Source organism: Dissoconium aciculare (assembly GCF_010015565.1).
Source record: "Dissoconium aciculare CBS 342.82 unplaced genomic scaffold K489scaffold_19, whole genome shotgun sequence".
Lineage (NCBI taxonomy): Eukaryota > Fungi > Ascomycota > Dothideomycetes > Mycosphaerellales > Dissoconiaceae > Dissoconium > Dissoconium aciculare.
In genome coordinates, this window is record NW_022984969.1 from 7,341 (window position 1) to 31,543 (window position 24,203).

The following is a 24,203-nucleotide window of genomic DNA, read 5'->3' on the forward strand; positions in this document are numbered from 1 at the left end:
AGAAGCAAACAAGGCTATGCATATACGCAAATCAAGGAAGAGGAAGGCATTCACTACAGAGAATGCCTTGTCCTTTCCTGAAATGCAGTACGTTGTTGAACAAGAGGAGGTAGAAGCACAAATCCAGGAGGAGATGCCGAGGCCCGTGAAGCGTATTAGAAAGTGTAGCAAGTGTGGCCGTCCAGACCATAACGCAAGAACCTGTGTATCATAAGAGTTAGTATTGATCTACCATGTTTTTCAATTTGAAGGTATTTCAACAATAATTGGTAGAGCAATCAATTGTTGAATGCTATGCTCTTTGATGCCTTGGACCGCGTTGGGGTATGGACCGCGTTGGGGTTCCCCGCGTTAATCCAGACTCTAACTTATTACCTAGTATGCAAGGGATCTGCCGTATGATATACTCCGTCATTATTTGATGCAACTCTTTCGCTGAAAGTGCGTTGTTCGAGACTGTAAACACTTTCAAATGTCCACGATGCGTGAACTTTTACTCATTTGAAGGACGCAGGATCTGCAATTTGACTGGAAATGCGGAAGTGGAAACATTGGAAGCGCCAGTGGCTCGCTGAGACGACCGTGGCACATTGATCAAATCCTTCTTTGCAACGCTACTTCTTGCCTCTAGAGCTCTGACCCACCAATTTCTTCTTGAGATGTTTGGGGATTTTCTCCTTACGCTTCTCCCGCTTCTCTTCCTTCACCGCCTTCTTATGATCCCGCTTCGCATCCTTGTCCTCGTGCTTCTTGCCTCGAGGCTGCTTTGGCGCGAAGGGGTCGTCTTCTCCCTCGCCCGACTCATCGGAGTCGTCGTCGTCGTCCTCCGAACCTTCTTCTGCGCGCTCATCTTCGCCGTTTGCAGCGGTCGATTCGATTCCATCGTCTGCGCTGGCGTCTTTCTTGTGCGCGAGGAGGTCTTGGTAAACCAGATCTTGAGCATCGCCATCTCTGATCTTTTCGCCATCACGCTCAATGTCGTATACCTCGCGCAAATTCTGGGGAATGTATTGCTGCCTCCAGACTTCGTCCTGCTCATCTTCTTCGTCTTCATCTGGGCCATCAGCCTTGGCAGCAAGCAGCTTTTGCACGGCATTTTCCATGTCCGAGAATTCGACGCTTCCAGTGTTGGCAGTGATGAAGTTGAATAGTTTCCGTTCCGACAGGACATCTACGCCCTTACGCCTGAAGAAGTCCGAAACGTTCTTGATATCCATTCGAAGGAACTCCAACGACCGCGGGTGATCGTGCTCTACACTCTGACTGACATCAATCATGTACAAACGCTCTTCCTTCTCATGCCATAGCAGATTGTACTCTGACAAATCAGCGTGGACGAGCTTGCAGATCTGATAAAGCCGGCGCATGTAGCTCAAGAGGGTGACGTATGTTTCCTTCCAGCGTGTCTCAGCATCCGTCAGGAATTCGACGTCGCGTAGTCGAGGTGATGCGTTTCCCTTTTTGCTTCCTAGGAACGCCATAACCAGTACGTGTGACTTCAAGCAGATTGCATCCGGACATGGGATGCCTGCAGATTTCAACCGCCGAAGATTGCGAAATTCCTTCTCTGCCCAGACCTTGACCAAAGCGCGATTGCTGCTCTTGTTGTAGCCCGAGCGGAAGCGATATTCTCCAGTGACATACTTGTCTCGATCTTTGAACACCAGGATACTTGTTTTGTAGACTTTGATTGCCCGGTTCAAACCGGGCTTTGGTTCTCCATCCCCACTGGCCGTCGGGATTGTCACTGCATGGTACACGTTCGCCTCTTTGCCTGTGGAGATAACACCATTGATTTCCGAAACGATGTTTCGGTTCAACAATTGTAGTAAGATCATTCGTGTCCTCGGATCAAGCACCTGCTCACTTGTCGCACGATCCGACTTTTCTGCACCGTGGCTCTTCCCACCCCCGAGCCCAGCTTCGAGGTCGCTCAATTTTAGTTTTGCAGTGTGGGCAGACAGGCTCTTGATATGGTCGTCAATGGCGGCGCGTGTGTTTAGCTGAGGATTTGTTCTCGGCCGCTGTACGTCGGGTGTGCTGTTGTCGTTGAGCTTTCTTTGTCGGTTGTAGGCCTTGGTGTAGTCGGCGGGGTTTGAGGAGTTGAGATCGGTGTCTAAGAGATCTTCTTGTGGGTCTGCGAAGAGTTCCTCATAGTCCTCTTCCTCGTAGTCTTCCTCCACATCGTCATCATGGGCGCTTCCTGGTATGATGTGATCTTTGGAAGTGCGGTCGACCTGACTCTGCAAGTCTACGTAGCCTTCGTTCTCAACATAGCGGTGGGGCGGCTGATGACCTTCCGCAGGACTTTGGATTGATTCGACCATTTTGGGCAGTACAGGCGATTTGCTCAAACCCTTGATTGATTGGCAGAGGATGTTCGCGGAAATTCTGGGTGGAAAGGTTTGTCGCGTGCGCGTGAAATTTCACCACCGCCACTGTTATCGGCGCGTGGTGCCCCGCTGTTGGGCTGGCTTTCTGGATGACGCGGCGGGAGCCCTGAGTGGCTGCAGGAGTTCGCGTGAACAATTCATGCCGGCTCTGGGAGTTGTCCATCAAACATCTGCACAACTCAAGCAGACTCTCGATATCGAGCACAATATGATCAGTAGTGCCAGTCTGGCGGGAAAGACAGGCCAATTGGGATTGTCCATCTCCTGGGACTTTGCGGGAGATAAACCTGATCGCAAGCGGTAGCGTAATGAAGAGGACTCTCTCGCACATGCGGGTATATCACATTGTTGCATGTGCAGAATAAAATCGAGGCGAAAGAGGTGCGCATGCGCAAAGGCGATTCCCGCAGACTGTAGTGGTGCGCCAGTGAACACGCCATGTGCCTTTGAATAGACTGCTGTTAGCGAACGTCGATGCGGCTTTGGCCCATGCGTCGGGATATATATGCCCTTTCTTGCTCGCTGCGTGCCAATTCAGCGTACCACTCTCATCTTCACGGGTTCGCCAACTTATGATTGCGTCGAAACTGGAGATCATTTGGTTGAAATGGCCGCCCCAAGTTCCTGCAAAGTTTTCTTTCTCTTCTCTGCATTCTTCTCTTCCCCAGCGATGGCTTCCTCCAGCGTTCTTTTGCAATTTGACAAATGTGTGACGAGTTGGGTCTCAAATTGGCGCGACCACGCTCCTCCCGATCCCATGCCTCCGCCTGAATCCGATGACTTCTCTGGTAGTTGTGCTGTGGGTGGCACATCTCCTTCGAACACCATCTCCGGTTTCTTGCCCTTGCCGCGGCCTTTCTTGACCATTCGCCAGTCCCACTGCGTTGGAGAGCTCAGACTGCGAAAGAAATCGGCCGTGGGCTCATTAAACTCAATCGTCTCCATCCGCTCAGCTACAATCTTGTTCTCTTTATCCTGTCGCGCTCGCTGCTCTTCACTACCATAGCTGCCTAGCACCAGGTAGTGTTCTCTGTAGACAGCCTTCTCTCCGCTCTCCGGCGCGAAATACAGCCTGATTTCCACACCGAATTCACCGTATCCGGTCTCAGTGACTTCAAATGGCCCTGGCGCCTCGATCGTGCGACTCGCGTCGGGATATGTGTGATGTAATTTAAATTGGACCTTCTTCAACCATGTAGTGATGTCGGGCCCGTTCGGTATTGGCCGCACGTAGACTCGCCAGCCTTTGGTATGGCCTTCTGGCGGCGGATCGGCGAAGCCGGCGTATGGTAGGACATGCGCTTCATTGCCGATGATGAAATGTCGCGAAACTTTCACGCCTTTGACACGTTTCGACGCGGGCGCTGGCATTTTGAGATGATTTTGTCGAGGGTGTGAGATCACTGCAAAGTTGGATCGTAGGGACGCGCCTTAATATTATGACGCGTGAGCTCTCGAAATCCGCAGGAGTGGCTTGTCCGCGGAACGCAAACTGCGCCCATGCCACGAAGTGTGGACCAATTTCCACTGTACCTCCAATATCTCTTCCTTCTCCTCCCACAGTGACTTCATAACATGGGCCAATGTTGTGGAACCATAGCACATCGAACAATCATTTACCTCTCCCTCGGTAATGGTGGATTGGAGTGCATGCGTCTTTTCACTCAACTTCAACCATAAACTACTAGCGGAGAAATTGAAAGAATATTGTTCGCATAATTTGCAAGCACTTGACAAACCATGATTCACAGGACCTGAGATCGCTTCGATACGCTAATGATGATTTGACGAGACCTCGGCGGTCTTTCGCTACACTGTGAGCGTGTTCGGCACATCTTTTGGCATTGCCTTGCAAATCGAGATCAAACAAACAGGCAAGCAAGGAAAATGGAAACCACCATCAGGGTGGACTGGCCCGACCAAAAAAGTTTAGAAAATGAAGCTGTAGGCTGGACTGCCTTGACGACCGAGCATCTAATTGCTTCTCCGACGCGAATTCTGACAGCCTAGACCCAAGACAGAGCCTTGACGCGCTCCTGCGCCAGCATGCCACGTCCCGGCACTCGAAAATCCATCCAGTCAGCTGGTGCGAGAGCTTTGTGACGCCCGTTTGGGATGTAGTCAAGAGTTTGAGACTTGTCCACTCTTGCCACAGTCTCTTCCAAGATCTTCACCTACCAAATATCGCACAACTTGCTGCAATACGCCCTGTAGAGCATCAGCATATAGGTCACGTCCTGTGCACAATAAGCCTTGAGCGCGTCAGGCAACGAACGTTTGTCGAAGACCGCGTGAGATTCCTCTGTGCTTGAGTTGAACAATTTCACACCCGCTGCTTTGATTCTTTTCCAGGTCAAAAGATTTGTGTACCCTAGACCAGCATCGTACTCGACACACTTTGCAAGGCCACACAGGACTCTCTTGCTGAAATCACGTGTTGCAAGCTCCATAAGTTGAAGGTCGTGAACGCCAGCAAATCGACTTCCGTACAGATGAAAGAGGGCGTTGGAATCATTTCGCACACCAAAGAAGACCTTGATAATGTCTGGGTTTTCTAGAATGGATGTCAGAGTTTGAGCACTATTTTCATACCCAGCAGCGACAGTGAAGGCATCTTTGCCCAAAGTAGTAATGTCGACGAGGTGGGTGTTCCCTGAGCGGCGTTCATGCAAGGTGAAAATTGAGACCGATCCGAAACGGCAAAGATTGGTGCCTTCGACATCAAGAAACAAGTTCACATCGGGAGAAGGGAGAAGTACAAGCTCTTGAAGCAAGTCCTGTACCTTGCTCGCGGTATTCACAAAGCTGATAGCCATACTGGGCTACGTGAGAGGGAGGAGGGTCAGCGGTGGTTTGTCGAGAATGCACTCGAATGAGTCGGGCACGGTAAGATGCCACCGCACGAGTCAACGTACTTGTCTCAACTGGGAAACTCCTGTTCGGAAATGAGCTCTGGATGGATGATTCTCTGTCGAAGAGCAGGCGGAGGTTATGGTATGTATAGCCGTTTCTTTCGTGCGATGTTTCTACGGTGTTTGGCACGAGAAAAATTCACTACTGGCTTATTCCAAATAGGCCAGCCCGAAACAAACAAGCCGGCATCGAAGGAAACAGTACAAAGGAAAAGAAGAAGTCGAAATGCTCACGTTCACACTTCACGACAGGGAGGGCAGGGATCAGGAGGAAGCATTTCACTGGTGACTAGGAGCTACTCACAACCGTTCAAGCTCGCTTTCCCGCGCACACATTCCGTCTGTACAGACAAGGGCCCCAAAATGCCTACTACGCGGGTTTATTCCAATATGTGTTATCCACGATGTTAGCCCATGCGAGCAGATCGCTGTGAGAGTGAAGGAGGAAGGCTGGGCTCGGTCTGTCACATTACATTGCACGCCGAAGCAGCGAGCAGCTCCATGACTCACTCTATAGCCAGCTTGACCAAATTTGGGATCGCCCGCAACAAAAACGATGGCTGTCGACTCGGCATTGCGCGGAGCGAAGGACGGCACTCCAGCACTAATTTGCTTCGTTTCACGCGTGCAGCGTGAGTTGGGAGTACGCGTTGAGATGGTGTACGATGTCAGCATTCGCCAATGCACCATCTCCGTTTTGGCATGGTAGAATTCGGAATGATTGAAGTGCCGCATGGGTCGAACCACGAACCATTTTGGTCATTGTGCACTATGTGAAAGTACTTTTTGCCCTCAACGCTGGGCCGAGTCGGTACAACACAAACGGAATTGGGAGTAATGCTACTCCGATGAATGCCAGCAAACTGGTCGCCCAGGCTATACCCAGTTTTTCATACATCTGCACCGTGAACAATGGGAAAGCCGCTCCAAAACAGTACCTCAAAAGCCCGTTTCCCGCCGAAGCAGACGCACCGTACAGGGCTCCATAAGTATCAAGCAAGTAGGTCATGCCGCCCAGCTGAAGATCGGTTAGCTATGTTTAAGCACTTGTAGAGCTTATGTGTATACTCACGAACAAAGTCACAATGCCCCACCCGAAAGGAACGCCCGCTGCAATCGGAACCATGAAGTTAATATCAGGGCGAGCGGTCCAGGCAAACCAGAAGAGTGAAACAGGTACACCGAAAGCACCTAGCATGCTGACATACAACCTTTCTTCCGGAGCTGGCTTACTCGGATACGAAGCAAGCTTCTTCTTTTGATAGATTGTTTTATCAATGGCGATGAAGGTCAGGACGGCCAGAACTGTGCCGATCAAGATGCCGAGAAATGCAAGACCGACCTGGGCGAAGGTGAAGCCGTAGGTACGGATGAAAACGTACGGATAGCTGTCGAAGAATGCGAATAGAACGCCGAAGACAAACGAGTGATACAGAGCCCAGCTTGCCACGATCGGCTCGGTTACCAACATCTTCAGCGGTCGGATGAGCGTCACAACGAGCAGCTGCTTCATCATCACTGTGAGGGTGGGCTTGGGAGGTCCCGGTTCACCCCGAGCTTTGGCTCGCTGTGTAAGAATGATCTTCTTGCTGGTCTCACGCGCCGGTAGTGCAGCAAGACCGATCGGGCCAGCAATCATGATCATCACCCATTGAATCCAGCGCCAGTCTTGATGCAGCTGCATCGTATACCCTCCGATCAAAGGACCTATGCTCGGGCCCATGAAGAACGTCGAGACGATCAGAACTGTGGCAAGTCCGCCACCGTGCTCCATATCCCAAATGTCGGCGACCGTGCCCGCCCCTACTGCCAGAGCAGGCGAACCAACAGTCGATGAGATGAAGCGGCATATGATGAAGGTCTGTATGTTTTGAGCGAGCCCTGCTCCCACTGTGAAGAGTAGGAACAAAGGTAGCGTCACTAAGTACACGGCCTTCCTACCGCGTGTTTCAGAGATCGGCGCGCCCAGAATCGGGCCTACGGCCAATCCAAGCGCAAAGAGCGAGAGCCCCAGCAGAGCAACAAACTCGCTCACATTAAACTTGCCTTGAACGTCAAAGACAGCCGGCGCGTAGGTGGATGTACCGATCGAGACCGAAAATCCGTACAGTGCCGGTAGAGCCGTATGGTATATTCGGAGTCCCAAGCTCCAGTTCTTAGGGTTGGCAGGATCGTCAGGACCATCCCAATCCACGACAGCTTGCGCTGCTGGGCGCGTCGGTGACCATGTTTCAACGATCGACACTGGCTCTGGCGATTTCTCGTTTGATGAGCTCTCTGGCAAATCTCGAGCAGACAGCATAGAGTTCATGATGATCGTGTTGTCGAGCCCACGTTATGGAGCAATTTCCGTTCGGAACACGGCCCGATGTTGCGTTTTGTGTACGACCTCTTGTAAAACAATTTCAAGAGCCGCAACCTGCGGCTGGTTATGCATCGCGCTCATCGCACTTATTTATTCACTAGCAGCCCAGCCTGTGCCATTAGTGAGCATCACATGCGGCTCTTGCACAGGGCCGAGGCCATTTCTCGTGGCTGATGAGGCGCATTTCCCCAGCCGGGTGAATCCCCAGAATCGGGCATCTAAGCTGTGCCATGTGGTGGATCGATGCTCCCCGCATGGGTTGCGGCACTTCGCGCCTGGAATTGATTCCGCGATTCCGCGATCCCATGAAACTTAAAGCGCGCTTCCTATCACACGGACAACGGGGCGGAGCGCATGCGTTAGTGCTGACGAGTCAAAGAGAGCACTGCTTTGGTCTGATATGTGGAATTTTCACATGTCATGCTTACAGGCGCAGTAACGCCGAGGTCGTGGTACCGCGGTGCTGTGTGTTCTGTCGCAACTACTTAAATGAAGCCCAGGCCTAGAGAAATCGCGTCGAACACGACAAACTACGCGAATCATGGCACCCTCGAAATTCAAATCTCAATTAGAAGCATCCTCGTACCATGCTCCCGGAGGTGGGGAGCTCTATCATCCGCTCCGAGAAAGAATTGTCAAACAGGCATTGGATCAGGGCTACGACGAAGCCTCTATGCTCGAACATGCCGTGACTTGGGCCGATGATCAAGACCCATGGGGTCACATTGCAAATGCGAGCTACCCTCGCTTCACCTCGGCGTGCAACTACCGTCTTTTCGAGAGCTTCGAAGAACAGCTGAAGGACAAGTTCCAAGATTTCATCAAAGCTCGCGGCATTGGCGTGATCGTCAAGTCGTCAACAATGGACCTTAAGCGCCCGGTCACGTATCCTGATGCTGTGAGTGCTACCATACGAGCGACATCCAAATCGGGCACCGAGCTTACAAGGAACCAGCTTATCATCGCCAATCGCATGGATGAGGTCAAGCCTGACCGATACCACGTCACAACCACCATGTGGTCCCTCCAACAACAGGCGCCGGTTGCGGAGTCTAATGGATGGGTTGTCTTCTTTGACTACGCGAAAGGCAAACCTGCCAATCTCGTACAGGAACGCGGAGTCTACGCTGACCTTCATGCTGCCCTTTCCAGCAAGAGCAAGATAACCAACGAGAAGAAGACGGCTTGGGATCTCGCGCATCCCAAGAAGTCAAGGTCAAAGATGTAGTACGTACCCGATGCCATGAAGGAGATGACTTCGCCTCTCGTCTATACCGTAAGTCATACACCAGCTCCCATTCTGTTAGGATCCAAGATCTAGATCGATCTGTGCTCTGCACGCCAAATGAAGTTCTCGGAGAAGGTTTCATAATTTCATACGGAGAGAGATGGATATTCTAATTCATCAACGCAGAGACAAAATGCACACGACTTTCGGTAAAAGAGGATTGTTTGATTTGCATTTCTTTCCGTAATCGTTAGGTAGACCAGAAAAATGCTGCTCACTGCTTCACCGCAAGCCTTACTTCCAATGTCCTCACGAGGCGCGTGCTCGTTTTGAACTCTGCTCACGGCGAGTTCTCGGGTGTATACTTGCCCCCATTCTCATAGTACCCCTGCTCGTGGTGATCAGGCGTCACGCGTCCGCATCTGCCGTTACTACAAACGCAAAGGCATATTAGCAAAAGCAACACCGAAGGACCTTTTCTGTGACTTACAAGGCAAAGTATCGACCCGGGAAAGGATCTTCCGCTTGCGTGCGCACTAGCGAATACTTGACCTCGCGAGGGTTACAGGCCGTTTCGTCTCGGACGTTGAAGATGTAACAGGCATTGCCATATATATCCTGCGGCTCCCAGAATCCCCAGGCGGCTGGACCCTGCGACATTGCAATGTTGCAACAATCCACTTTGGTCCCGGCCAGATAGGTTGAGTTGAAGTACACTTTGTCAAGCGCGTGGACGGAGCCGTCACCCGATGGCTTGAAGGGACCATAGTAGAAGGGCTGAATCGTGGCGCCGAAGGGATAGTAATTCACATCTTGAAAGGTTTGTTAGATTCAACATGTTGTATTACCGCTTGGTCTGCATGGAGTCCACTTACAATTGCCAGAGTCCTCGTCGCATATGGCATGGTGAGTGGGAAGCGACATGAGAGTGGACGTGTATGTGGAAATGGTGAGAGTGCTCGTCGTCACTGTGGTCGTCGCAGGAACGGTAGTGCTTGCCGTGAATGATGTTTTCGTGGAGGTTACCGGGGGAAGTGTATAGGTGCTGGTTCTGGTGATAGGCGAGTCTACGTATGTGGTTGCGGTGAGGGATGTAGTCTTGGTGGTCGTGGTGACTTTCAAACTAGCTGTGTATGCAAACTGAGATAGGATCGGGGTGAACCCTGCCGGCGTCTTGTGTGTGATGGGATTAGTGGCGAGATCTATTCGCGCTCACCAATTAAAAGGACGATACATACCGGAACGCTGGTAGTTCGCACAGTCGTAGTTGGGCTCACGAAGGCAAACGCAGCGGCGCCGGGCTGCGAGATCGTTATCGTTTCCGTTGCGGCGTAGACGGTTAAGCCGGTGGATATTGTGACAGTCTTATCCGAAGGATTAGGGACGTAAATGTAGGAGGTCTGAGGGTCGATAGTAAAAGTGGTGGTTGGCCCGATTGTGTTTGTAATAGTTGAATAGTATGTCCATGTTCCTAGGGGTCCGGGGTTGAGTGTCGAGGTCTGGAGTGCCGAGGTCTTCGGTGTCGAGGTCTTGATTGTCGAGGTCTTGAAGCCCGGTAGAGTCAGTGCCGGTATGGTCACGGAGATCGAGAGTGAAACAATATTTCCCGCAGCAGCGAAGCTCGCCAAAGTGAGGAGGAGAACACTACGGGGCGTCATTGTGCACTGGGGAAGGAGTTGTGGTTGGAAGAATTGCCTCCTAGTGCAGAGTCCTCCTTCTTATAAATACGTGGCATCATGCGTCACGGAGTGTCACAGTCGCATGTGTTTGCCATTGCCTATTGCTCAGGTGTCTTCTACTGGCCGCTTTACTTTGAGGATCGGGTTGTAACGCAATTTCATTGTTCCGCGATATCGTTGATTTCAAAGCTTGAGTATGCACGATGCAAGCCACGTTGGTGAATTAGGTGTACCTCGCCAGACTATCACTTTCACTTGCATCAGACATGTGGAGGATTGCTGTATAAGAAGTGGGAGGATGAATCCTGTAGAAGGACGCCATTGGTTGAGTCTACTGTTGTGTACGACTGATCTGTGCTGGTTCGATGCACAAAGCGCCGCAATATAATTGCGCTAGTTTTCGGGTCGTTAATCTATGCGATGTCCTTTTCCAGCCCTGAAAGAATTCGGGCTTCATTTCCCATTTGAGCGATGAATACAATTTCAGAGACCGAGGTTCGCAATGATCATTTGAGAATTTGGTCCTTGCTAGGATAAGCCATGGAGCGGGGTGCTTCGATTAACTCTACGAAGATTTCCACAAGAGGCAGATGCGGGCTTTAATCTCGTCGTCTGCTCTCGGGCGGCGAATGGGCTTCGTCACAGCCGGAAAATAAGAACATGACGTCTGTCCGTCGCTGGTCGGAGCATTCCCCGCGCAACGGCGTTGCGTTCAAGCTTTCGTGGTGCTAAGGGTTCGGCAGATTACTGAGACCCGAGAAGATTTTCCCTCTGTTCCACATACACATCAGCTATTCCCAATGGGTGAAAAATTTGTGAAGAGCGATAAAGACAGTCTCAGCTACTTCCGAAACTAGCCCGGATCAATGAAGCTTGAGGAACATTTCGGTCGTAATGATATTTTCAAAGCAGACAGATGCGACCGTACCTCTGCTACATTCTGCCGCAGTTTTTCGTTTTCTTTTCAGAGACGCTCACAGGATTCTTCTTCCTCCGACCTCTCAGCTTAGACGCCCCTTCACTGAATTTGGCGATATTGTCCTTATTGTGACTGGACTCGCGTTGCCCAGATCGTCCTTCATGGTGGCCTATCTGCTGGGAGCTTTCTTCATTATGCGAGTGCTTGATGAGTTTCTGTTCAAGGGGTTGCCCTCTTTATTGAATGGCTCTTCATGGTGTGGAATATGGTCATCTCATTCAAGATCAGATCTCTCATCGGACGGGTCTGATTTAGGTTTCCTGTGTGACTGACCCTTCCTCAATCGTAACCTGACCAAGTGAACCTGACTCTAATATAACATGACTAATCGAGATAGGAGACGATGAGTCAACTCTACTTAAACATCCTGTATCTTCGTCTAATAATACAAATGACAGCGAGAAACCCGTCTCGCCTGACATCGCTCTTACAAATATGGTCCTGCTCTGGAATGGTCTGCTCAACATACTTATGGCTGGGAACGAACTTGTTCCATATGTCTTCCCTCCCGGATATCATCATCCGAATCATATTGTCTATGTATCATTTCACCGATATGCTTTTGTCCAGACAAGCTTCTGCCTTCATCACTAGTCTTTCCAGATCTGACGCCGCTCGACTGCGCTTCGTCAGAAAGCGAATCACCTTCCCCGACCAAGAACCCACTTGGGGGTAAGTCTGTATCGACACGGAAAGCTCTACTGGAGTGAAGTCACGCACGGTGCCGCCTGACATTGCAGGGCAAATACAGCTCGCTCACACTAGAACATCATCAAGACTTTTCTCTTCACCAAAGACTTCTATCCACAATCTCACTTCGTAGGACTTTCAATTCATTTCCATACACATAAATCCACCACTAATTGGCCTGATAACACGAACTTGGCCGCAGCGCTGGCGACAGCTTCATTGAGGGCTGCTTCGGTAGTAGCCAGGTCCGAAATCGCTCCAGGCTTTCTAACAAAACCACTACCTTCACCAACTATACAGACGGCTTCTGCAATGATCTCTACCAGCAAGTTACCAATAGTAGCATTGCCATCTCAATCGGCGGTGCTATTGAAGACCTTGTGTCTAATAGTGGCGGCCGCCTCGCCATCATCCAAGTAGGTCACATCACAACAAGTATCGGCGGCTCCTGCGTGTACCGTGCCTTCACTGTGTGAAAGTTTTGGGCGCAAGCTCGTGACCGCGCACTCCTGAACAAGATACCACCATTCTCTGTCGATGGTAATGCCGGCTTCAGCCGAGTTTGCATCGACGGCCTGGCCCCCGCCCACCCGACTACCACTACGCCACAGTACTACAACGACCCGCACGGAGCCAGCAGAGGGTCTTTTTCATCGGGCTTCGGCAACGAGGGTAGTTACCAATGAACCACACAGTTTCAGAGCTGGCGCCCAAGGCATCAGCTCCATTTGCTCAACTTAAACAAGGCGGACAAGTGCCACGTGGACAGATTAGGGACGGCTCGGGTCTTCCGCAACAATCAGGCGAGGCCCCAACTGGTGGCGCACCTGGCGGCGGCCTCAACACTAAAACCAGCTGGTAACCTGGTGGAGGTTCTGCGCAGTGCACCTCTGATTTTTTGAACGCTCCTGGTGACTGCAGACAATACGTTCCTGCTGGCAACTCCGGTGGGAAGTCTGGTGAGAATCTGGAGCCAGCTGCGTCTGTGACAACAACGGCGGAAGCGACAGCAGCAGCGGTAGTTCAACCTTATATGCCAACTTCAGCTGGGGATACGACATTTCTCACTCCTAGTTCAGCTGGTTCAAGATCATGAGCAATCAGACTGACCGATACCTGACCATACAAAACTCTGAGTATGCCTTCGTATGCCTCCAAGGCTACAACTCGGTTTTTAAGGCTTACCCGATCAAGAGCGTCGCAGTTGGCTTCGCAGTGACGGGGGACAAACGTAACGGTAGAAAGAACGATTATTCAGTCAAGCTCAAGGCTGGCACTGGTATGTTCAAGCCACTGCATGGAAACAAGGGTGCTGTCTTGAGTTTCAGCCCTGCAGCATTCGGTGACTCATGCTGGGGTACTGCAGGAGAGATGAGAAGGGAGCTTGAGGACTAGTGCGGTTGGGACAAGGCTTATCGACATGCTAAATCTGGTGAAAACGTATCGTTGTCGAGCTCCATGAGAAGGATTGCTAAAGGATGTGACTTTCTTCACGTGCCGTTTTCAGCAGCGCATTGGCCGTGAAAGGAAACGTGAGCAAATTGTACTAGAGCTCGTGGAGAGATACGAGGACAGGGGTTCGCGAGTTCTTGAACCTTGACGGTGTACCGTGGACATGGAATCGCGTATGCGACGATGGTGCGTTGCGCAGAACTTTGGCGGTTCGAGGGTGTTCGTCCCAACGCTCCTCAGTTTCTGTCACGCTGTTTCGGAGCTGCCGACCTCTCACCTGCATCCCGATTATCAACAGGTTCCAACCCTAGCTTAGCACGCTCAGCCGCTGCCCAAGCCACAAAGCCCTGGAGAACGTGCAAGCTAGGGTTGGGCCAGAGGAAGCTTTGTGCGAACGCTCGTCCGGCTGTGCCCCACCTCCCCGTCGGCCGACGCCCAAACGTCGCCAGCCGGCTGACATTCCAACACACTGCCTGGGCACACGATTATTCCATGTTTCCGCATTACTGCCATCCTATTGGCCTCTCTTCGACGTGTCCCTCAGACGCCACAAAATCGAAGCGGACCTATGATATTAGGCCTGAATTGGACAGCGGCTGCGACTAAGACGCTTCGTGTTCTCTCGACCATGATCTGTTCACGTAGACTGCTAAGCTAATCTCGAGCATTTCCGTGATCCGTCGGCAGATTCATTCATTGAAGACAACCTTGGAAGGGACTAATTTGAAACGTTCTGACGTGAACCGTTTGGCTGTCCCTAGGCCACTATCAAAGTATAAGATTAGAGTTTAAGCTTTTAACGACTGTCACAATTTGGCACTATCGACGCTGCTGCTTACGTGGCTCAGAACTCCAAATCTCGTGGATACCGATACTGCTTTGTCGCTGTCATCCGGTCGTACCCCAGGACATGCGTGAGCTCGATGTATCATATGTCTCGTGATTCTCTTCTCATGATCCCAGCTTTAGTGGCTGGCAACATGAATCCTGAAGAGGTCTCGATTACGAAAACGTCTCCTGACGTATCTCAGCGACGTGAGTCCACCATTGGATCCACATTATGAAGCCAGTGACATGATCCCTGCCAGTGTCGCTTGGGCGCCTTGATTTTTCCATCGTCTGTCGACTAAAGGCAGTTCTGTATAGATGTTACAGGTCAGACATGGGCTCAATGTCAAACATAAAAGGACCCATCCGGCCTCCCCAAGAATTTCAAATTGACAACATACTTGATTCAATTACCACATGATACTTCCAACATCAGATTAAACATCAAAAAAATTCGAACTCAGTTCATCCAGCCCCTTTTGTTCAACCCGTTCACTGGTTGATCCTTCCCCTTCCAGACGTCAAACCTCAAATCAAACCCTTCACCCAAACCCGATCACCTCATCCACTTCGTCGAAGCGAATATGCCCGCGGCCGACACCAGTGTTCCCGCAGAAACGGGCGAAGCCAACTTGGCGAACTTGCCCAAACCCAGACCGATCTCTCCGTTGGTCACCAAAGTCGCAGCGTGGGACTTGAATCCTACGAGGTCTGCTCCTGCTACAGAGAGTTTTCCCATCGGACCGACAGTGGACGAGGGTACCGAGACTGCATTCGCTGATGACGCTCGCAAGCTCGTCGCTCCGTGCGATATCCGTCGTGGCGGCAAATACTACTGTAGGACATATCAACAAGTTATAAACGATAACGTATAAAGACTGACATGGGATTCACAGCTGTCGTGAAGCTACAGATTCGCTACGAAAAGCAGAAGCCTACCGACAAGGCCCGCGCTCAAGGATCCGGGTGGCTCATTGCCGATGACATACTTGTGACTGCAGGTCACTGCGCCTTCGATCACACTTATGGCCTTGGACGCGCTGTCGAAGTCAAAGTCTACGTTGGGTATAATGGCCGTGACTCTGTTGGATCACTCGATGTCCAATTCCGTCAGGGTGTCCGTATCGCGACACCTGGTGCGTGGGTAGCGAGTGATGTGAACCGTCACAATGATGTCGCCTTTATCAAAGTCGATCGACCTTTCGAGGGAATTGGACCCTTCTCCTTCGAGAGGGCCACCCCGACCACTGGGACACTGGATATCGGCGTTGTTGGTTATCCAGCTGACAAGACCTACAAGGACGAAAAGGCTGCGCAGATGTACGAGCAATATGCCGTAACTACTTTCGATTTGTCTGCAACTAAGCTCAATATGCTGGAGTACTTGATTTCAACTTACGGAGGTGAGCTTTCATAGTATTTTTTGGTCGCCCAATTGGTCCAATCTGACAGGCGTATAGGTCAATCTGGGTCGCCGGTCATTGTCAAGGGCTCTAACGTCGCTATTGGGACGCACGTATATGGCCTTGGAACAAAGAACTCTGCCAGTGTCATCCGAGGTCAATACGGCAATTTCTACCATGGCCTTCGGAATGCGGTACGGTCGCCGCTCCCAGCCACCATCGGCCAGCGTGGATTCGTCATCTTGGAAATAACTGGAGCGGAAGACACTTTCACTGAATCTGACCCCCCTGTCTCCGAGGGCTTCTGGTCCGTATTCAAGAAGGTGGTCAGAGTCGGCTCCAAGATCGCATCGACAGCCTTGACCATTGGCGCACCATTCCTTGGGCCGGTTGGAGCACCCGTGGCAGCAATCGCAGGTACTGCCCTTCGTTTCGCCGGAAGGGTCGCTGAAACTGCAACGACCGAGGCAGGCATCGAAGGTGGAGAGGAAAGTCTGTTGACGGCCGATTATTCCTGGAAGCCGCACGCCTGCCGCGCAATTCTGAACGAGGCAGCTTTACAGACTGTCCAGCAGATGAACGTTAGTACAGCCCAGAAGTACCGCATCTTTCAAAAGATGCAGAGCGAGTGGGAGAAAAAGAGACCATATATTCGCGGATTGGCACGTGACCTGGGCCCGTCTTTCATGGAGCCAGCACTTCGAATCGCCCTGCGTAGCTCGGTCCCGACCGGCGAGTCCGAAATGGACAACTTCCCAGAGATGAGTCTCGGAATGCCCAATGAGGAGAGTACTCTGGAGGGGGAATCCTCGATGGAAGGAGAGAGTTCTCCAGAAGCAGATATGCAACGCCTCTCAGAAGGTATCGCAAGCATTGCCAAAGCCGAAGGCGAAACTGAGGGCTGGTGGAGCAGTGTTGGAAAGGTTTTCAAGCTCGCGGTCAAAGCTGCCCCGGCAGCCATCAATCTCTACAAAGCCTTGACGGAATCCGAGTTTGACGGAGCTGAAAGCAGTCTAGAACCTCATCTCGAGGATGTTTGCCACCGGGCCGTCATGGGAGAAGCTGCTTTCAACGCACTCATGAGTATCCCGCCGGCGGAGTGGGCAGCAGAAGGCTTCTACAAGGTCTTTTACAATACGATAAAGACTATCGGCCCCAGCGTCATCAAGCTTTCACCAGGCATGATTCGAAACATCAATCCGATCGTCATCGGCTCCATTACGACCAAGCGTCCCGGTCGTGGTGGTGGGGAGTCTTCTTTTGACGGCGCAGAGACTTCAACCTCCCCGAGCAAGAAGCGCATAGTCGACCTGCTGGATGATGTGTCCATCAAGGAGGCTCCAGGAACGGCATCTGACCAATCTTCGGGTATTGAAGCCGATACGACTTCGCGTCCGATCTCCAACGGAAAGATGAACGGGCACCTCAACGGAACTCCTTTCCCACTACAGGTAAAGTCAAGCTCTCCTATTCTGAACCGCTCGTTAGTCACATCCGCAAACACCATGGATCTTGAACCGCAACAAGACGTTCTGCCTTTCCTTGTCGATGGTTCATTAGTATCGCCCCCAGGTGTCGCCTCTACTAAGTAACCTCAATGTTGAATTACTAAAGCTAACGGTCTTCTTCTCTTATAGTATGTCAAGGCTATAGCATAAGTAGTATCCTAACATAAGTATACTATATATTCACGTCAAATTGGTTTTATCGTATATAGTATAGTACGATTTTAATTGAGTTTCATTTCATTTAGGTTTCTTACCTCTGGCTGCAGATGACCGGGAAAGCTTGAACAATACCGCTCTTTCTACGTGATTTTAGCACACTGCTGGATTTATTTACCAAACTCAAGCGACCTTGATTTATTATTTTTCCGACGTGTGGCACAATCCTCGTTATTGAGGATGATTCTGCGGTATCATCCGAGTCATTAATAAATTTTCAAGGCCAGATTAGCGTTCAACGCGATACCGACAGGATATGCTTGTTTTCAACATATAATAATATCCACTCGGCGAGTTTGGCATGAGAAGAGCGTGGCATCGGTTGGTACGATCGTGGGACCTATGGCACGTAATGTGATGGGCTCAAATGTAAAGCTGAAAGTTGTCTTGTAAGCGTCCCCGTGGCATTCCATCAGCACACGCCGTCCAAAGGAATGCTAAAATCAATTGTGGAATTTGCAGCCTGGTATGGGTATTTCGATCTTAGCTTGCTAGGAATTTGGCCTTCAGTTGTCGGTGCATGCTAGATTGAAGGATTGGGAAGACCATTCCACGAACTGGCTTGGGTCTTCCAGCTTGCACAAGAAGAGTTTTATAAGTCGTATTCCGCAGATACGTCTTCCCTTCGTCTTGGTCGATCAAGAACTACCAGAGAGACAGACGAAATCTAAGATTTCTTCTTCCAGAAACAGTCAAGGATGCCGGTCATCATTCGGGACGGAACGGGTCGCCTCAACCACATGGACCATATCGACAAGTGAGAGAATCAGATATCGTATTTTGATACCTGAGCTGACTGTAGACGATAGCAAGTTCTTGGAATCTGGAAGTCCTAATTTTTTCTTGCAGTACCGCGACACCCAGGGCGAGTTGCACGCCTGGCCAATCCATATCGTGAAGCTGTTGGAATCAGGATATGACCTCAACGCATGTGAGGAGTGCGAGGTACGTTACTGAGCACATCCATGGTGATAGACATCACTCATCATCCTGTGGCAGGGAATCAAGAGATGGGACCCGGAGATGATCGAATTTCTCCACGTAGAAGGCGGAGTACAGTCCATCCAGACCTTCTGCCACTCCCTCTACGATCAACAACTCTACCCTGATCTGAAGACCGAGCTTGCTGGAGATTCCAAAACAGCCATCAAAGCCATGGGAATTTTCCTCCGGGGATACTCCTTTGCGGAAGAGCGCAATCTCGCATATATGGAGGAATTCGCCCGGGAGCTCGGCGCTGTGGTAGATGAGGTCGACATGAACCTCAGCGCTTTAGCTTTTGCCATTGCCATCGTTCGGGAGCAACCGGAATGCAGGGGGGACAACGCCAATCTGAGAAGAGTAATCATGTCTGCGGCTGTCCGACGCGCATCGGCAATCTTCCCTGATGAGTCGGCTGACATGGATATTTTGGAACAGAGCGCGAAGTTTCATTACACTTTGCAGCGCAATCTCGATGACTATCGGGGCTTCATCGCCGGGCTACGTGCGGAGATCGCGGATAGAATGCATGATTGAGGGCGCGATGACTGAGTGCAGAGTTCCCGTATCCTTTATTACTGTCGACTGTCAAGTGAGGCTACCAAAATGATGGCAATTTATTCAATGCAAGTGATCGAACTCCGACTCATTTTTCATAAAGGTTTTCGTTCATATGCGCCCGAGAAATACGCATTGCGTTCTCAATAGAAACCACATCTCTGTTCCCTTCACATGGTATAATCTGTCTCTCCAAAAGCACTGTTTCCATTGGTAGCTGCTCATCACCGAATACCCGATGCCTCGACTTCAGTATCACAACGGCCGTAGCTTGGTGGGCCATAAAAGATTCTAAGCTTCAGCCTCAGTGTCGCGCTTGTAAGGACCACTGCCATCAGCACGCTTGTAAGGACCGCTTCCGTCAGCGCGTCTGTACGGACCGCTCCCATCAGCGCGAGCCTCGATCTCAGAGTCACGCTTGTAAGGACCGCTTCCATCAGCGCGAACCTCGAGGATCTCGGTAGCTCGTTTGTAGGGACCACTTCCATCAGCGCGGGCCTCGAGGTCGACAGTACGCTTGTAAGGACCGTTTCCATCGTCACGGGTCTCAAGCTCAACGATGGCATTGATCGGCGCAGCGAGAGTCAGAGCGGCACCTGAGAGGGCGAGGAGGCCGATGAGGGATGTAAAAGTCTTCATGGTTGCTTCGATTGAGTGGTTGGTTGTCGGCGATGGAGGTTTTTGTTGTGAGATGAGGAGAAAAGGGTTAATATGGCGATGATGAACCGAGGAGGAGGGAGGGAGATCCCTTGAGATGAGGTAAGATGGTGTTCGTTGTGCGATGTTAGGCGTGAATTCGGCTTGATGATGCTTATTGGGATGCGGGATGATCTAGATCTCTTATGTTTCTGTGTGTAAGTAGGGACATGTCTTTCATTGTTAAGCTCGTTGGAGAGTTTCGACTCTGACGTCGTCTGCTATTACCAATCGACGATTGCACATCAACGCAACCCGAGAGCAGCGGTGCGATGCCTCGATTACGCTTCGCCGAGCAATACGCTTCCTTCCTCTCCGGCGGTAAAAAAGCTTGACGGAGGATGGCAGACGCTCTCCCGCGTGGATCGACAACAGACCATCCCACGAAAGGATGAGCAGCGAGGCTCGGAGACAACCTCGCAAAGTCCGCAGATGCCGCGTGATCGTCGATCCGGAGCGGAGCGGAGCAGAGCAGAGATCATCTACAGCCAGCGCGACGATCATGACATCAAGGTTCGAGAACGGCCAAAAAAAACACGCATAGCACCGTCGCGAGCAAAAATAATCCTCAGACGGAGCGAGAGCGTTCTCATCCCGCCCGATCGGGCATGAACGACGTGTGTCCGTGGACCTAGCACGTAAGAGTGTAGTACGTGGATCGGGGCCATAGCGGGCAAGAAGGAAAGCATGGAATCGGTCTCCGTCCATGATCATCATTATCATCATGATCATCGTGACTCATCCCGAGATACACATCGCAGAAACACCACTCCGGAGCGAGCTTCTGCTTCCAAGTATTACGCGCGATCATGCAGGACCTCAGCGCAGCGGCGCTCTCTCGATCGCTTCATAAACCTGGGTGAGAGAGATGTACATATTTTCTGATGAGGCGAGGCGAGGCGAGGTGACGTCCGAACTTCTTCCCGCCGGAAACGGGGGACGATTTAAGCTTTTGTTCTCGGAACATAAATATACATACCTAGGTACATAAATATATATAGCTAGTATACCTATAACTCAATGCGCGGGAAGACTTCCCGCGCCTGCCTGTTCGATGCATGCACGAGATAGAAATTCATCGGGCAATATCATCGTATCCATTCGACGACGGCGTTTCTGTGATATTCGGACCGCATAAATTGACGGCCCGACGACTTCGGTCCTCTCAAGCCGGCGATTGACGGCTCAATGGCGTCATGGCTATGGTGGAAAAAGTGCGAGATCCGTCTTCACTCTTACGTAGGAGATTCTCGAATATTTCCGGTGAGCCGACCAGTGACGCAACAATACGATTGGAGAAGGCAGGGAGAAAATTGGGGGATAATGACCCGAGAAGCGGATTTCAATTTTTCTCATTCAAGAGATGGATGGACCGAGCCGTGAGCTTTATTGAAAAACAAACCAGTGTCCGTGTCCCGGGGGGTGATGGTGATAAAACACAAGTGTCGTTCGCAACGCTCGCTAAATCTACAGCAGAACCAGAATTGCCAGAAAAGTAAGACAAAATTGTGTCTAAAAACACAGAGAGGCAGGTGGAAATGCCACATAGAATTCAAGCGTCTTTCATCTCTCGCTTATCTCCCCTCTTCCCCAAACCACAGCACGCGGATATCACCGTCCTCGCTGCCGCTGGCGACTCTCTCGTCGCCGAGCCAGGCGCACGTCACGGGGCCTTGATGGCCGGTGAAGGTCCGCTCGCATTTCCCCGTGCGAGGGTCCCAGACTTTCAGCATGCGGTCCTCGCTGCCGCTGATGAGGCGCAGATGGTCGGCGGAGAGCGCCCAGATGCCTTCGACGTGGCCGAAGAAGGTCCGGATGCAGGCTTGGGCGCGCGGGATGTGGGAGTTGGTGAGGGGGTCGGTGGGCAGAATTTGTGGGGGGATGATGGCGGCGTTGTTGTTGGTGGTGTCGGTGGTGGTGTTTTGGGTGCCGCCGGCCTGGGCGGTTTGGTCGAGGGGTCGCGCATTGGTCTCGCCGCTTTGGGAGCAAGACGATTGGGTGGAAGGGGAGAAGTGCGTGTCCCAGAGGCGGATGGTGGAGTCCAGGGCGCCGGTGATCATGTATCGAGGCGGAGCGGGGCGTTTGGGGTCGTTGGGCCAGAAGGGTTGGCCGGCGGCGTGGTCGTGTTGATGTCGCGTGTCGATGTGATGGTGAGCGGCGGCAAGGGTGACGGAACTGACACTACTCGAATCGTCGTCCTTCTCCGAACCTCGCCGGTCATGTTGTTCTTCCAATTCGAATACCTCCGGCATCGGGAGGACCTGCTGGACTTGACCCACATGACCATCGAAGATGCGGATACATTGTTTCGCGTCGAGGTCCCAGATGCGCACACTCAGATCGTCCGATGCTGAGAACAGAGTCCGTGAATCTTCCTCGACCTTGACACTGTTGACCCAATCGGAATGTCCTCGCAGGAGGAAAGTCTCCTTGATCTTCGAATCCCACACTCGAATGGTACGGTCGCGTGATCCGGAAGCGACGTATCGGCCGGTGTAGTGGAGGGTAATGACGCCATCACCGTGGGCTTGGAAGACACGCAACGTCTCGCCGGTTCGCCAATTCCATAATCGAATGGTCGAGTCTAAGCTTCCGGTCATGAGCTTGCCGCTCTCGTCGAATTGTAGACATCGGATTCCGCTGGTGTGACCCTTGAGCGTCCGCAGCTCTTCGCCAGTATGGATGTCCCACACCTTGACAGTCGCGTCGTATGAGCCTGATAGGAGCACATTGTCGTCGAATTGGACACACATGACTCCGTTTGTGTGACCCTTGAACAGTCGAGTGCTACATCGGCCATACTTCCAAGCGGTTCCGACCTTGAAACGGTCTTTGTAGATGTCCTTCCAAGGTCGCTTCCGCTGCGCCACTTGCATGTCGCCGGCTGTTGCGTCCGCTGCAGAGCATAGTCGTTTTGCGCCAGGAGGCGGAAGCATCTCAACGTCTGCACTGCGTTTGCGACCATGTGATGAGTGGTCCGAATCCGGGTCCGAGGGCAACATGGGTGTGTCGACATGCTCCTCATGGATAGGCGCGATCTCTGACGACCAACGGTTATCCTCCCTCCCTTCGGCTCGGAGTTGTATTTGTCGCTTCTCCGTCCGCAATCTCTTTCTTTCTAGCAATGGCAGGCCCCATCCACACTTGGTACATTTGCGATCGATATGTTGCTCGCACATCCTGTGCCAGACCACGTCGTCATCGGCGAGGCTCCGCCAGCGCCGGCTGACCTGGGCGGCTTTGCATAGGGAGGTCGTGTCCAGATGACAAAGGACCTGGTAGCCCAATTCGTCGGGTAGGGCCGAGAGGAAATCGATCTTGATCAGGTCACGGACGTTGGCGGCGATGAAGGATAGCTGAGGGAAACAGCACTGTGTGAGGATGCCCTGGAGCATGAGGTTGCGGTGTTTGCCTGGTGCGGCGGAGAAGAGTGACCAGACGTGAGAGATGGCCTGCTGGTCTGACTGTGAGAGGGAGGCCAGCTCGCTTTGAAGTGAGTCCATCGTCGGCTCGTTCGCAGGCCGTCGACACTTGAGATCGGGTTGGTGCCTGTAGCAGAATTTGGTGTTTGAGGTGATTTTTCGAGAGCTCTGCTTGGCGGTGTTGGTCGCAGTCCCTTCATTCCCCGGCGGATTGTATGCGGAAGGGATGTGTTGGGTCAGAAAGGGCATTACCGTCTGTTCGGCATGTTTGGAGATGGCGGGAGTGGAGATGTTCTGGTCCTGTGCGTCAATGTCCCGGCGGTAGCGATTTCGTAAGGTCTCGTGGGAGTCGTGATTCCAGATGTCGCCTGTGCTGTTGTGGAGGGTGGTGGTGGTGGTGGATGCGGTCGTGGTCGGATCGGCCGCCATAGCACGGTCAGGCGTATGTGAGGTGGACGGACGAGGGAGAGGATCTGAAGAGGAAGTCGGTTTGCTGGCGGTAGGGTTGGAGGCGAGCGAAGACGATGAGGCGGGATCGCGTGCTATTGATGCCATGTTGGCGTGGAACCTGTGGGCTCCCACATCCGACGTTGGACGGCGGAGCGGGTGGAAGGAAGTTGGCGCTGAGCTTCCCGGGACTCGTCGAGGGTCGATCTACGCCGTGGCGGTGATTATGCTTTTGCGGGATGGAGCGGAGTGGGAAACGAGGAAGTGGTCGTCAAGCGCGCGCGCGGGCGGGTGTGGATTGCACAAAGCGGTCGGACGAGCACGACAGGACGGTTCGGAAGTGTATGTGATTATGCGATAATTTATTGAACGATGATGAAAGATGTGCGAGACACAGAAGGGCACAAGGGCAAGCGGCGACGGCGGCGGCGGCGGCGGTGTGTGGG

The 24,203-nt window shown here is 52.0% G+C and overlaps 12 protein-coding genes across 12 annotated transcripts; 4 read left to right on the forward strand and 8 right to left on the reverse strand.

Annotated features, from left to right (window-relative positions):
• Window positions 1–614: 614 nt before the first annotated feature.
• On the reverse strand, window positions 615–2,327 carry K489DRAFT_327734 (Serine/threonine-protein kinase Rio1; the record flags this gene model as incomplete). Its single annotated transcript, XM_033602015.1, has 1 exon — window positions 615–2,327. One exon carries the CDS (start codon window positions 2,325–2,327, stop codon window positions 615–617), a length of 1,713 nt encoding a protein of 570 aa, XP_033455347.1.
• A 903-nt stretch (window positions 2,328–3,230) lies between these two features.
• On the reverse strand, window positions 3,231–3,746 carry K489DRAFT_291390 (yeats-domain-containing protein; the record flags this gene model as incomplete). Its single annotated transcript, XM_033600190.1, has 1 exon — window positions 3,231–3,746. A coding segment is annotated over one exon (516 nt), but the record flags the coding sequence as incomplete, so codon positions are not given.
• Window positions 3,747–4,567: 821 nt separating this feature from the next.
• K489DRAFT_391240 (uncharacterized protein) lies at window positions 4,568–5,209 on the reverse strand (the record flags this gene model as incomplete). The annotated part of the gene is made up of 1 exon (XM_033606671.1): window positions 4,568–5,209. One exon carries the CDS (start codon window positions 5,207–5,209, stop codon window positions 4,568–4,570), a length of 642 nt encoding a protein of 213 aa, XP_033455349.1.
• Window positions 5,210–6,074: 865 nt separating this feature from the next.
• On the reverse strand, window positions 6,075–7,902 carry K489DRAFT_391241 (MFS general substrate transporter; the record flags this gene model as incomplete). Its single annotated transcript, XM_033606672.1, has 6 exons — window positions 6,075–6,323; window positions 6,378–7,108; window positions 7,130–7,166; window positions 7,197–7,225; window positions 7,247–7,513; window positions 7,803–7,902. 6 exons carry the CDS (start codon window positions 7,900–7,902, stop codon window positions 6,075–6,077), a joined length of 1,413 nt encoding a protein of 470 aa, XP_033455350.1.
• Window positions 7,903–8,211: 309 nt separating this feature from the next.
• Window positions 8,212–8,898, forward strand: K489DRAFT_391242 (uncharacterized protein; the record flags this gene model as incomplete). The annotated part of the gene is made up of 2 exons (XM_033606673.1): window positions 8,212–8,568; window positions 8,626–8,898. The coding sequence occupies 2 exons, from the start codon at window positions 8,212–8,214 to the stop codon at window positions 8,896–8,898; spliced, it is 630 nt and encodes a 209-aa protein (XP_033455351.1).
• A 170-nt stretch (window positions 8,899–9,068) lies between these two features.
• On the reverse strand, window positions 9,069–10,556 carry K489DRAFT_418946 (uncharacterized protein; the record flags this gene model as incomplete). Its single annotated transcript, XM_033608201.1, has 4 exons — window positions 9,069–9,329; window positions 9,389–9,710; window positions 9,774–10,071; window positions 10,137–10,556. 4 exons carry the CDS (start codon window positions 10,554–10,556, stop codon window positions 9,239–9,241), a joined length of 1,131 nt encoding a protein of 376 aa, XP_033455352.1. The 3' UTR covers window positions 9,069–9,238.
• Window positions 10,557–11,991: 1,435 nt separating this feature from the next.
• K489DRAFT_418948 (uncharacterized protein) lies at window positions 11,992–14,733 on the forward strand (the record flags this gene model as incomplete). Its single annotated transcript, XM_033608202.1, has 7 exons — window positions 11,992–12,010; window positions 12,151–12,228; window positions 12,547–12,662; window positions 12,726–12,918; window positions 12,942–13,104; window positions 13,326–13,525; window positions 13,898–14,733. The coding sequence occupies 7 exons, from the start codon at window positions 11,992–11,994 to the stop codon at window positions 14,302–14,304; spliced, it is 1,176 nt and encodes a 391-aa protein (XP_033455353.1). The 3' UTR covers window positions 14,305–14,733.
• K489DRAFT_95811 (trypsin-like serine protease) lies at window positions 14,734–17,679 on the forward strand. The gene is made up of 4 exons (XM_033609071.1): window positions 14,734–15,363; window positions 15,423–15,929; window positions 15,987–17,380; window positions 17,567–17,679. Exons 1-4 carry the CDS (start codon window positions 15,111–15,113, stop codon window positions 17,585–17,587), a joined length of 2,175 nt encoding a protein of 724 aa, XP_033455354.1. The 5' UTR covers window positions 14,734–15,110; the 3' UTR covers window positions 17,588–17,679.
• A 672-nt stretch (window positions 17,680–18,351) lies between these two features.
• On the forward strand, window positions 18,352–19,271 carry K489DRAFT_435159 (uncharacterized protein; the record flags this gene model as incomplete). Its single annotated transcript, XM_033608589.1, has 3 exons — window positions 18,352–18,410; window positions 18,463–18,598; window positions 18,653–19,271. The coding sequence occupies 3 exons, from the start codon at window positions 18,352–18,354 to the stop codon at window positions 19,169–19,171; spliced, it is 714 nt and encodes a 237-aa protein (XP_033455355.1). The 3' UTR covers window positions 19,172–19,271.
• On the reverse strand, window positions 19,193–20,203 carry K489DRAFT_384933 (uncharacterized protein). Its single transcript, XM_033605973.1, has one exon. The coding sequence runs from the start codon at window positions 19,829–19,831 to the stop codon at window positions 19,484–19,486; it is 348 nt and encodes a 115-aa protein (XP_033455356.1). The 5' UTR covers window positions 19,832–20,203; the 3' UTR covers window positions 19,193–19,483.
• Window positions 19,952–20,727, reverse strand: K489DRAFT_95816 (uncharacterized protein). Its single transcript, XM_033609072.1, has one exon. The coding sequence runs from the start codon at window positions 20,618–20,620 to the stop codon at window positions 20,072–20,074; it is 549 nt and encodes a 182-aa protein (XP_033455357.1). The 5' UTR covers window positions 20,621–20,727; the 3' UTR covers window positions 19,952–20,071.
• Window positions 20,728–21,462: 735 nt separating this feature from the next.
• On the reverse strand, window positions 21,463–23,865 carry K489DRAFT_391243 (WD40 repeat-like protein; the record flags this gene model as incomplete). The annotated part of the gene is made up of 2 exons (XM_033606674.1): window positions 21,463–23,678; window positions 23,772–23,865. The coding sequence occupies 2 exons, from the start codon at window positions 23,863–23,865 to the stop codon at window positions 21,463–21,465; spliced, it is 2,310 nt and encodes a 769-aa protein (XP_033455358.1).
• Between the last annotated feature and the right edge of the window lie 338 nt (window positions 23,866–24,203).

Coding starts and splice junctions, on each gene's coding strand:
- K489DRAFT_95811 (XM_033609071.1), top strand. CDS start 15,111: ATGCCCGCGGCCGACACCAGTGTTCCCGCAGAAACGGGCGAAGCCAAC. Junction 15,364..15,422: donor TCGTGGCGGCAAATACTACT/GTAGGACATATC, acceptor TGGGATTCACAG/CTGTCGTGAAGCTACAGATT. Junction 15,930..15,986: donor CTTGATTTCAACTTACGGAG/GTGAGCTTTCAT, acceptor ACAGGCGTATAG/GTCAATCTGGGTCGCCGGTC.
- K489DRAFT_95816 (XM_033609072.1), bottom strand. CDS start 20,620: ATGATCATGATGATAATGATGATCATGGACGGAGACCGATTCCATGCT.
- K489DRAFT_384933 (XM_033605973.1), bottom strand. CDS start 19,831: ATGAAGACTTTTACATCCCTCATCGGCCTCCTCGCCCTCTCAGGTGCC.